Genomic DNA, 11,432 nt, shown 5'->3' with positions numbered 1-11,432 from the left:
GAGTGGTGTGTGTGTGTTGTTATCATAAAACATTTAGTAACTGTGAAGTCAATTTTAAATGTTACGTTTTTATTTGTCATACAAATTAGGTGAATACATTTTCAATCCATTTTCTATACTGTGCATTTGAGTGCATAATAATAGTTTTAAAGTTACAGTAGATGCATCACAATGTCTTAAATAAAGCTAGCATTGTCTTGCAATCCATCGCTTGATTGCCAAATTGCAAACTTCTAAAAGTGGAGTTGTGGCTTGAATTCCTTTTGAGAAGTATTAAACCTGGTCGTATTATGTACTATCACTCCCACAGAAGCACAACCCCCGAATCTGACAGCCTGCACTCTTCTGCGAAATTACCAACATCAGGTCTAACCTGCCTCTGCGCAGACTTAGCAGGATTTACGCTGGTCATGAAAATAAAGCCGAGTCTTAACTTTGATGCGGCAAATCAATCCGATTTAATGTATTTTAATACAAGACCTTCACATCCACACACATTTCAATTATTCGTTACCGTAATTATGAAGGAAAGATGGAGAATGAAGGCAGATGAATACAGTGTCATCAATCAGCTGTCAGCAGTGCTAATTAACGCCTTCATTCTCGGAGGCTATTCTTAGCCTCGGTGTTCCCTCCTTAGCAACACAGCACTGAGCAGCTGACAGATGACCAGTGAGAGCTTGATTGCAAACACACACAGTAACCATTTGTTTTTGTTTTTTTTAATTGGGTTGCCATTCCAATAACCTATGGGGGCTCGTTACCGTTTGAGACTTACGTAACATTTAAATCTGAAGGTATGCTGTGAAATTCTGTTAAGTCTGATACATAAAGCCAAAGCATGCATCACAGCAATGAACTCCCAACCACTGCAATGAGTGATCATCAGGTGTGCTGCAGGAAAGGATCCCATCCCACTTTTTAGGTTCAAAGTTATTTATAACCTAATAACTAAAAAATACGTATCATTGTTCCTCTATCCATGCAAGTGATGTATAGTGACAGGAATAATAATTAAATGCACTACCACTAGATGGCAGAAGGAACATAATTAATCTGTGTATCCACCTGTTGCCATTCATACAACAGAATAATACGTTTTACGTCTTCAGGCTCACATTTCACAGAGTTTTTAATGTCATATATTTGTTTTCAAATTAAAAAATTGATGTAATGAATTTGGTGCTTAAATATATGATGTGGTCAATATAATATTCATATTAAATTTTCATTTCTAATTGTAATACAGGAAAGGGTCCTGTTGCCACTATTAGCAAATACATATACAAATTGATTGCTGAAAAATAACGGCTAACAGTTAGCATAAAAATGGCCACAGAAGCCTACTAACAAAACACCAAGTTTAATACAGATAAGAAGTTTTTAACCACCTGCCAACAGTTGCAATATCTATAAAAGAGCAGTGGGTGACAGTATGACTCTGAAAACACCTTCCTGTTCCCTCTCCATTGTGTCCAACTGTCCATGTCTGTCAGGCATGTTCAGACTCACAGATTCACACTTTGACTTCATTTTTTTTTTTAAATTCAGTGGTCAACTCATCTTGAAACTTGTATGACAGTTAAGAATTTGAAAATGAGCAAAATGGCACACGACCTTTCACGACATCATTCGATGTTGCAAATCTTAACTCTGTAAAACCGAATAACTCCTTTGAAGAAGATTTTATTATTTTTCTTTAGAAAAGAGCAACGTCAGTGTGTAAAACATGATAATCGTATAAAACAGTGTAGGAGAGAGGATGTCATGAAATTCCTCGGATCAGTATGATTGGTGTTTGTGATCAAGTCCGTAGATTCTACGAGGAAGCTTTCGCCGACGTTGGTCTCAGTCAAGCGGGTCGACTTGATCTTGAGGAAGAAGATGGCTAAATGTGACTTGTCTCTTCTTTTGAAGAGTTAATTTGTTAGTTTGATTCACTGTAGTTAGATTATAAAATTCTACATTAGTAAAGTACCCATAATAGTATAGTACACATCTATTTTTAAAGGGGAAGTCGACGTTAAACATTTCTTGACAATAATGTTATATGTGACCTCACTCGTCTAAAGTTAAACATGATATTCTGATTAATATTATATTTGTGGAATATGGGTTATGCGGCAAAATCAAGCTGTTTTTATCCATCTCAGGGGGCGGCCATTTTGCCATTTGCTGTTGTCTGATGATGACATCACAATTGCTCAGGGCTCAGGCAACGACCAATCACAGCTCACCTGTTTTCTGAAGCTGAGCTGTGATTGGTTGTTACCTGAAACCCTAAGCAACTATGATGTCATTTTCACTCGACAGCAAGTGACAAAATTCTGATATTGATAAAAAATTGCTGGATTTTGCTGCTTAACTCATATTCCACTAACCCAATATTAACCAACATACTGTATTTAGACTAGTGGGGCTGCATATACTATAATATTGTCAAGAATTTGTTTATTTTGTTTAGGGGGGGCGCTAGAGGTACACCCTGAACTGGTTGCCAGCCAATCGCAGGACTTCCCCTTTAAAGTACATCTAATGTCCTCAGGCAACAGTTTGAGTACGCCTTTACAAATGACAAATTCAAACAAATTATACAAATTTACAAATTCAATAGTAGCCAATAAAGGAAACCCACCTTTGTATTTCGTGCCATGCCTTTGACAATGGTAACTAGGTGACGTGGTTGTGAAGATGCTGCAGGAACTCCCCCCTGGTGGTTGTGTGTCCCGGAAAGACGGCCTGGCAGAAGTCGCACACGTGAGACTGCAGCGCCACATCAGACATCAGCAATCTACCTGGAAGACTCGGGAGGTCAAAGCCGAGGTACTGACGGTCTGACAGAGACATCTGAGGCAAACGCAACACATTTTTACAGGTAACGGTATGAAGCAATGTGTTGGTGCAAAGAAATGACAATCACATTGATTTACCTTCCTTGAGTCCTTGTGTCTCCCGCCATCAGGCGCCTTCATGCTGAGCTTGGACATATCTTCAGCCAGGAGATGAGATGTGCTCTCATCTGGATGGAGTGCATACACGTCAGACTGTGCTGCAGTGTTGTGCGCACTTATTGGGTTTCCCTGGAAATGCGCTTGGATTTCTCGCTCGGCGGTCAAGTCTCCATTAGGAGCACCTGCAGACAAACACTTTTACTGAGTCATCATGATGGATTGTGAGACTTATTTTTTGGATGGTTTTGTTGAACCTTTCGCCTTCTCTAGGGTTGTCATGAGACGGTGCAAGAGGGCCGCCTGTCTAAGGCAAAGAGATCTCAGGCGAACAAACTCCTGGTAAAGTTCCCTGTATGCTGCCTCCATCTCACTTCATTAGTCTGCAGCTGTAGAAACATATGGTTTAGTTGGATGAGGATCGAGTTTTGTCAACACAGTCAGTAGAAATTGCTACATGTAGCAATTTGTGACAAAAACTGTAAATACTGAGCTTGTTTCTCAATTGCTAGGCTATGTTAGCTTCCACTATGGGAAAAATGTAATAAGATGATAATGTATGTTAAATGTACAATTAACATAACACCATCTATAGCCTACATTTTTTTTCTATAAGCTACCTCTTATCCTCATTACTCATCACTCAGCTTTCACTTATATCCCCCCCCCCCCCAAAAAAACATCATAGTCCAACAAATGAAAAATAAAATTTTAGCTAAATGGTAAATGATGTGCACTAATATCTTCCTCATACAGTTACAGAGCCATATTCACTTATCTGATTGAAATGTATAAGAGTGTACACCGGCGCATTGACACAACATATCAACCCATGGAAAGGTTTTACTTTTTACTTTAAATTAACTTACTTTATTGCCCAGGATCCCGCACTGTATCCTGGCCAAAGGCAGAACCCAGGATATGTTTTGTTGTTGGTCTTTTTATTTCCATTATAAGTCTAGTCCCAATGTGTTGTACTAGCCTCATTCTAGCTAGCGCCAAGCTAGCTCAGCTCTTAGATCCTTGTTAGCCGGCCAAATATATATATATATATATATATATATATATATATATATATATATATATATATACTACTATAATATAACATAACAAAACATAACATAACAGATTTTTTTTAAATGTACTTTTATTGCAACACTTTTTTTTGAATGCATTTAAAGTGATAAATAAGAAGCATAAGACATCATTAACAAATGAGAAGCATGGACAATGAGCAAAACATGAATATTAAATTGGATTTGAATATTTTGGATGAGTTTATATTAAGTATATGACAGAAATGGACATTAAGTGACGTTCATAAATTTAAAGATAATGTGTGCAGCTTGTCCTCACAAAAGTCGCCAGTGAGCTGGAGCCCATCCCATCTGATTTTGGGCGAGAGGCTGAAACCGGTTGCCAGCCAATCTCAGGGCGCACACAGATAAACAACCATTCCCACACACATTCACACCTATTGACAAGTCCTCAGTTAACCTAAGGAATGTGGGAGAAAACCTCAGCAAATACAGGGAACAGGGAGAACATACAAACTCCACACAGGAAGCTAGGACTTCACCCTCCAATCTAGGAACTGCGAGGCAGATGTGCTACCCACTTGTGCACAGCTGCTATACTGTATACAAACCATGGCTATCATTCTTGATTTACTCTTTTTGGAATTATTGTATTTCAACAGTATAGTCATCTGTCCAGAACCGCAATTTTAGCTACATGAGAGGGGCAAATATTTGAGTAGTAAAATGCAATAGTAGTTAGTATCCACTGAGTGTGTCTCAGTGAACACTAAACACTTACTGACCTGTCACACGATCAACTGTTGCAGCTCCAGGCATTCGCTTCTATACAACCACCTTCATCTTATACAGACTTCCTGTAAGATCCAAAAACAGTTGTTATATAAATTCTAACCATTTTGCTTCTTTCTCCCGCGCCACACTACACTAGAAAAGCAAAGGGAAGTAGCTAAGGAGAATAAGGAAGTGAAAAGCATTTTGTTGAAAGAGGGCCTCATCGGTTAAATAAACATACGGAATATGTTTTTAGAACGTCATAGGAAGCGCAATGATCGTTTGTTGCGTGACACAACATCAGAATAGCGTCAGTGTCGGGATTTGAAAAGTTGTCACAGTTTTCTGGAAAACTGATTTTTATTTTTGAACTGCAGCATACTGTACGTACAGTAAGCCCAACAAATGCCATTCTTTCGTTAGGTCCCAGTTATATTTAACTGTGCCACTTTTCAGCACATGAGATGTGAAAACTCGAATTTCACTCTTAAAGCACATTTAAAAATGTGTTATCTATCATTTGTTCATCATTAGTTTGTCAATTCATACTTTCAGATTTAAGGTAAATCTTCACTAGCACTGGCCTCCTCCAGTTTACTGATAAAAATGCGGAAGTCAGTTTGTGTTCTGCTTTCTTTAACCTCATGCATCATTTCCCTGTTACACTCTAAATTTGTTGACTTCTTGTCCACATAGCTAAAACCGTGCAGATAACAACTGACTGCAGAGAAACCAAGTTATTTATTTAGACTATTTGTTTTTAATCCTATTATTATTTATTTAAGGTAAATGAGAAGACATTTGCAATGTAGACTCGCTGAAGATAACAGAGAGTTTAAAAAAAGAAAAAAAGTTTGAAGATTTTGTTAACGAGGAAGTCAACCGTAAACATTTCTTGATAATAATATGCTACATGTGACCTCACTAGTCTAAACATGACATTCTGATTAATAATAAATTTGTGGAACATGAGTTATGCTGCAAAATCCAGGCGTTTTTATCCATCTCAGGGGTCGGGCATTTTGCGAATTGCTGTCAACTGAAGATGGCATCATAGTTGCTCAGGCAACAACCAATCACAGCTCACCTGTTTTCTGAAGCTGAGCTGTGATTGGTTGTTACCTGAGATCTGAGCGACTGTGATGTCATTTTCACGCGACAGCAAGTGGCAAAATGGCCGCCTTCTGAGCTTGATAAAAACTGCTGGATTTTGCTGCTTAACTCATATTCCACTCACGCAATATTAACATTAATAGCATATTTAGACTAGTGGGGCTGCATAGAACAAAATGTCAAGATTTATTTGTGTGTGGGGCGGGGGTACAAATGTTTTCTTATTATGACAAACAATCTAATTATTTTTCATTATTTTCGATGCGAAGTTTTTTTCCAAATGCTAATAAAAAATTCTAAACATATTTGTCTTTGTCAAAATGCCTGATTAGGGTGTGGCTGGTCACATGTCCCGTACATGAATGCGAGTCAGTGTCATGTCCTTTAATAAGACGAAAGGATGGAAGTGCTGCTTGAGTCTGATATTGGTTTATAAATAAACCCTGTTTAATGCGCCGGAGTCCGATGGGTGGCAGACTCTGACATCAATCCACTTGAGTGCCCCCCCCCCCCCCCCCCCCCCCCCCCAGCCCCACCCAGCCAGCACCTTGTGATCTCCCCGGACTTGCCAGTCCACTTCACTTATGTAACTCTCTGTTTAAGGAACGTGGGGAGCCTCATTCTCTCATCACATCTTTACAAAATGGCTTCAGTGTGGATGGCGGTGGAACAGAACAGACGCTTTAATAGATCACATTCAAAATTAATAAGTTTTATAATGTTTTATGATCAGCCAGAGTGCTATGGCAAATAAATGTGCCATGAGAGATCATTTTGGAAAAATTAGCCAATTCCAACTAATATGTTTGAAAATGTGTATTTATACAGTAAATTCCAAGTACATGTATATATTTTTGCAATTATTAGTTGATTTCAAGCTTTATACATTACATTGATGCGGAGTAGTAAAGTTGACTAATCAGTTCAATCAATCAAATCAAATAATCAAATAAACAGATCAATCAAATAAACAGAAACATTGAACTGGACAAGGTTATCAAAGGTTATTTTCAGTTGTTTTTGTTCTGGTGAATATATTGACACTTATTGTAGTTTACTCGGGCTTAAAGTAGATGATCATGTGACAAACAAGTCAAGCTTCAAGTTTTATTTTGAAAGTCCCTGCTCTTTGCCAGACACTTTCTAATAATACCACTCTTAATATATTATCTTTTGATTACATTTGTAACACCATCATGTGCGTCAGGTTACTAACATGTACAAGATACCACACGTGGCAATAAAAATGAAGATATGCACTATATACAGTATGTTTTTTAAAATGATGTACTTGCCGGATAATGCGCTCGTGTCTGATAGCGGTGGGGCAATAATGCACGTACACACTCCACACGTACAACTCCGAGTAACATAAGACCGAGGAGCACAGATGCTGGTGCCAATGTATAATGCAAATTCACATGGCTGCTAGTATGAAGGCTTTTGACACAAAATATTTGCACCGCTATTTTTAACAGCTGCTCTTGTTTCCAAGGACTTGTTTAACACGTTGTCGCTTCCAACACAGCTCGAGAAGAAGAAGACGCTAGAGAATGTATTGCTTTGATATGCTATATCATATCGGATAAAGATGCGTTATGTCCATTTTAGAGAAGTGTCTCGTTTTTTTTTTATTTATGCATGTATTTGATTATCTTATCCCTCAAACTACCAATTGTGTTTGCTGGTTTGAAAACCATGTTAGTCCTGACCTTGAACCTCTCCTTCCACATACATGGACTCTGCCACCCTTGCATTGCACTTGATCCTTGTGTTGGGGGGCTCTCTGAAGTGTGTGTGTGTGTGTGTATTAGTGTTGGGGGGGCTTTGCTGCGAATAACTTCTGGGCCGGGAACTGTCATCTGCCAGTGCAACACAATCCGTCCTGTCAATCTCGTTTTATAATTGTAACATTCTCATGTTTTTTGGCTGAGCAGAGAGATGTTTCCAACATAGTGAGAAGCGCACATGAACACAAACGGAAACCGATATCCTTTTTATCTCGCGCTGTGCTTTTCCAAGCAGCTGTGACGTTGAATTGATGTTTTCTTGTTTATCAGTTCCACACAATTTTATCGCGTTAGTTAAGCAGAAAAGATTATACAACATAATAGGGAGGAGCAAGTACCAATATCAGCTATCAGTATCGGTGCCGATACCAGCCTTAATTTAAGGTATCGGTATTCATGGAAACTGCTGATACCATCTACCGATACTTAAGAAAAACAAAATCTGATATTGAGTAAATCTTCCTCATCACGTGCATCAGAAATGTGTATTTGTTCACAATTTTCTGTCATTGTGGTAAATTTTACATATTACAACTACTTGAGTTATTGGTACTCAGTATCAGTGAGTACTAAAAGAGTGTCCCTAAATCCTAAAAGCTTATATAAGCTTATATGAGACATTTTTAATTGATTTGTTTATTTATTTATTTAATTTAATGGGAAAAGCGTTTTACAAAATAAATGAAGACACTAAATCCTACACGGCTATATTAGACATTTTGAATAGATTTTTTTTTTTTTTATGTAGTGGAAAAAGCGCTTTACAAAATAAATGAGGACAAAGTACTATTTATGTTTTTTTTGTGTGTTTTTTTTGCTGATCCGAAAAACGATCCGATCCGTAACTCAAATCCTTGATACGATCCAAACTGACTTTTGTGATCCGTTGCACCACTAGATACCACGTATCGGTATCGCACCAGGACTCTGCATTATTTCAAGGTATCGGTTCTCGCGACGACAGCCGATACCAGTAAAAAATATATATATATATATATATATATATATATATATATATATATATATATATATATATATATTTTTTTTTTTTGGTTTGTTTTTGCAAAATGCTAAATTGGGATACCCTGCAGATAGGTTTTTTTTGTTTGTATTTTTTAATTCTGTCATTGTTTTTGGGGGGAAATTATATGTATCAAAAGTACTAGTAGTTTCACTCTGAAAAAAATGGTATTGAGCATCCCTACAACAACAGAGTGAAAAATATAATTTCCACCAGGGGAAGATAATTAGTGTAAATACAAAGCAACTATAAACAATAAGTGCCAGAGGGTTATGGAAGCCTACCTCCAAACTCCACCCAACCAAGAAAAACAGGAAAATTAATCAATACATAAAATCTAAACAAAGTAATTATTAATTAAGAGCTACAAATGTTTCATTATGAGTTACTAAGTCATAATATATGAGATATTACTTTTCCCCCACACTAAAAAAAAAAAAAAAAGCTTGGGCGATACGGGGATGTCGTTGCGCTCCATAGGATGATAAAAATGAGAGTTAAGGTATAGTGAACTAATACATGACAAAATGTGGGAATTATCCCCTAATTATTTTTAAACTGGCATAAACGGGATCCCATTCTATAGAGGCAGAGAGAGAGAGAGAGAGAGAAATTTATAATTCTGAAATTATTGAGGAATTTTCTGCTAATTCTTGCTATTTGAAATAAAATAAAAATTGAACTGCAAAACAATTTACCATAGAGTTACCATGAGTAAGACCTAATATAAATTTTCAGTCAGAATTTTATTATTATTATTATTATTATTATTATTATTATTATTATTATTATTATTATTATTATTATTATTATTATTATTATTGCAACAGTTGGCCATTGGTATTTTCTTCATTGTATATTGTACATTTTCTAATGATCTCTTTTACATTATCTGGATTAAATGACATGGTTCCACAGCCTGAAAGTGAGGTTTGTTGTCCATTTGGATTTAAGTTTACAACAGGTTAACCTTAAACTTAATGCTTGGCCTGCTCCTCAAGATGGCAATCATATGCAAAAAAAGAAGAGTAAACTTGTAGAAAAAGCGCGTCGCTGCCAAACTCAAATTTACACCAAAGACACAACAACACGAGCCATTTAATAGTGCAAACAGATCCCCAGCAACCTACAGTATCCTCCACTTGAGAATGATAATTCACTTAGAAGTTAATACATTGGGGAGCAAAAGAGCTTTAGCTGGTGATTTGGGGTGTACGCGTATCACAGGGATGGCATGGCCACTGACGTCTGCCAAGTCATTTATCAGCAGACTCTCTCGGTGAGAGAGGCCAGATCAAATTACAGACGTTTCTATGGGCTCAACAATGGCCGGCTATAAATAAACTCACAGAGGGCTTTCCACACTCAGTAACACACCCACGCTTTAAAATGGAGGCCACATATGTACAAAAATCAACATGTCAAATCAACATGCAATGGGAATTAAAGGTGAATCTCAGCAATAAAAAAAAAAATGCACGCCTGATTGTAGTTTTGGCAGAGATGGGAATGAAAGAGGAAGAATTCAATCCAGCTATGTCCCTACAGAATACAAAGCAGCTTCCCAAAGTTATTTGCGGCTCAGTCCATCAATAAACGACAGGTGCAACATCCTCACAAACAAACCTATTATCTTTCTTCCCACAACGACAATATCGTCGGCCTCTCCCTTAAACACACACAAATGCTCCACGCTAATTCATAGGATTTGCTTCGCTAATACATTTGAAATTAATCTAAAGATAATATTTATCTATTAAATCATGTGGGATGTTACGATATGTCTACGACTACAAAAGTATTTTATATTTGAAGGGTTGGCAACCTTAAACATTTCTTGAAAATAATATGTTATATGTGACATCACTAGTCTAAACATGACATTCTGATTAATATTACATTTGTGGATTATGAATTAAGCAGCAAACTCCAGCCATTTTTATGCATTTTAGGAGGCAGCAATTTTGCCACTTGCTGTCGACAGCTCTTCTGAAGCTGAGCTGTGATTGGTTGTTACCTGAGACCTATGTTTTTGTGCCGGTTTTCCCTCTCCTTTCCTTCAGTTTGTGGATCTGGAAAGTGCTTTGCGGAATTCTGCTTAGCAACAAGTGAGCCGAAAATTCTGTGATTTTTTTTTTGTGTGTGTGTGTTTGTTTTAATATGAATTATGTAGTATTTTGCTCTATGGGGTTAAATTCAATAATAGAGAGAAAAAAAAGCGATTCTAAAAAAAAAAAAAAGTTTGAATCAAACTGTGCATTTTGTGATTACTGTAGTGGGCAACAAATCTAAGTGTCATATGAAATGTGATAAATAATTGTTATCAACTTTATTTTTATCATAAATCCTGTTGCCAACAAGCCCTAACTCACTTGCAGAATCGAGAGATGATTTTTTTTTTTTTATACATCTTGTTGCTGTAATAGAAGATGCTCATGCAAAGTTCAACAAATCACTATGACAAGCAGGTCACATATTCATATACATGCATGCGCATATACATTCGGTGTGAACATGAGTGTTGCATGTCAGAGCAGAGTTCTAAAGTTGAAACCCAGACAGCAAATCCAGATGATACCGTTACACTTAAGAAAAAAAAATGGGGGTGCAGGGGTCATGAGAGCTCACTGTGCATACATGTCCAGACAAACAATATGGACAAAATGAAGTCCACACAGCAAAAAAAAAAAAATCCATAAAAGCATACTTGGATGCGCTTAGTATGAAAGACATTGACCTCAGCTTTTCA

The 11,432-nt window shown here is 37.1% G+C and overlaps 1 protein-coding gene across 1 annotated transcript; it reads right to left on the bottom strand.

The window, feature by feature from the left end:
• Positions 1-80: 80 nt before the first annotated feature.
• Positions 81-4,911, bottom strand: LOC144056805 (uncharacterized). The gene is made up of 5 exons (XM_077573882.1): positions 4,771-4,911; positions 3,206-3,337; positions 2,931-3,133; positions 2,636-2,847; positions 81-1,871 (listed from the first exon to the last, which is right to left on the bottom strand). The coding sequence occupies exons 2-4, from the start codon at positions 3,315-3,317 to the stop codon at positions 2,671-2,673; spliced, it is 492 nt and encodes a 163-aa protein (XP_077430008.1). The 5' UTR covers positions 3,318-3,337; positions 4,771-4,911; the 3' UTR covers positions 81-1,871; positions 2,636-2,670.
• Positions 4,912-11,432: the final 6,521 nt, after the last annotated feature.

This window comes from Vanacampus margaritifer, chromosome 8, assembly GCF_051991255.1.
Source record: "Vanacampus margaritifer isolate UIUO_Vmar chromosome 8, RoL_Vmar_1.0, whole genome shotgun sequence".
Lineage (NCBI taxonomy): Eukaryota > Metazoa > Chordata > Actinopteri > Syngnathiformes > Syngnathidae > Vanacampus > Vanacampus margaritifer.
This window is presented reverse-complemented; position numbering and strand designations above follow the sequence as displayed.

What these genes read in the sequence shown, in the direction of transcription:
- LOC144056805 (XM_077573882.1), bottom strand. Translation starts at nt 3,317, where the DNA reads ATGGAGGCAGCATACAGGGAACTTTACCAGGAGTTTGTTCGCCTGAGA. An exon ending in AACCCTAGAGAAGGCGAAAG is followed by an intron (nt 3,134 to 3,205) that starts GTTCAACAAAAC and finishes GTTTGTCTGCAG; the next exon opens with GTGCTCCTAATGGAGACTTG. An exon ending in GACACAAGGACTCAAGGAAG is followed by an intron (nt 2,848 to 2,930) that starts GTAAATCAATGT and finishes CGTTTGCCTCAG; the next exon opens with ATGTCTCTGTCAGACCGTCA.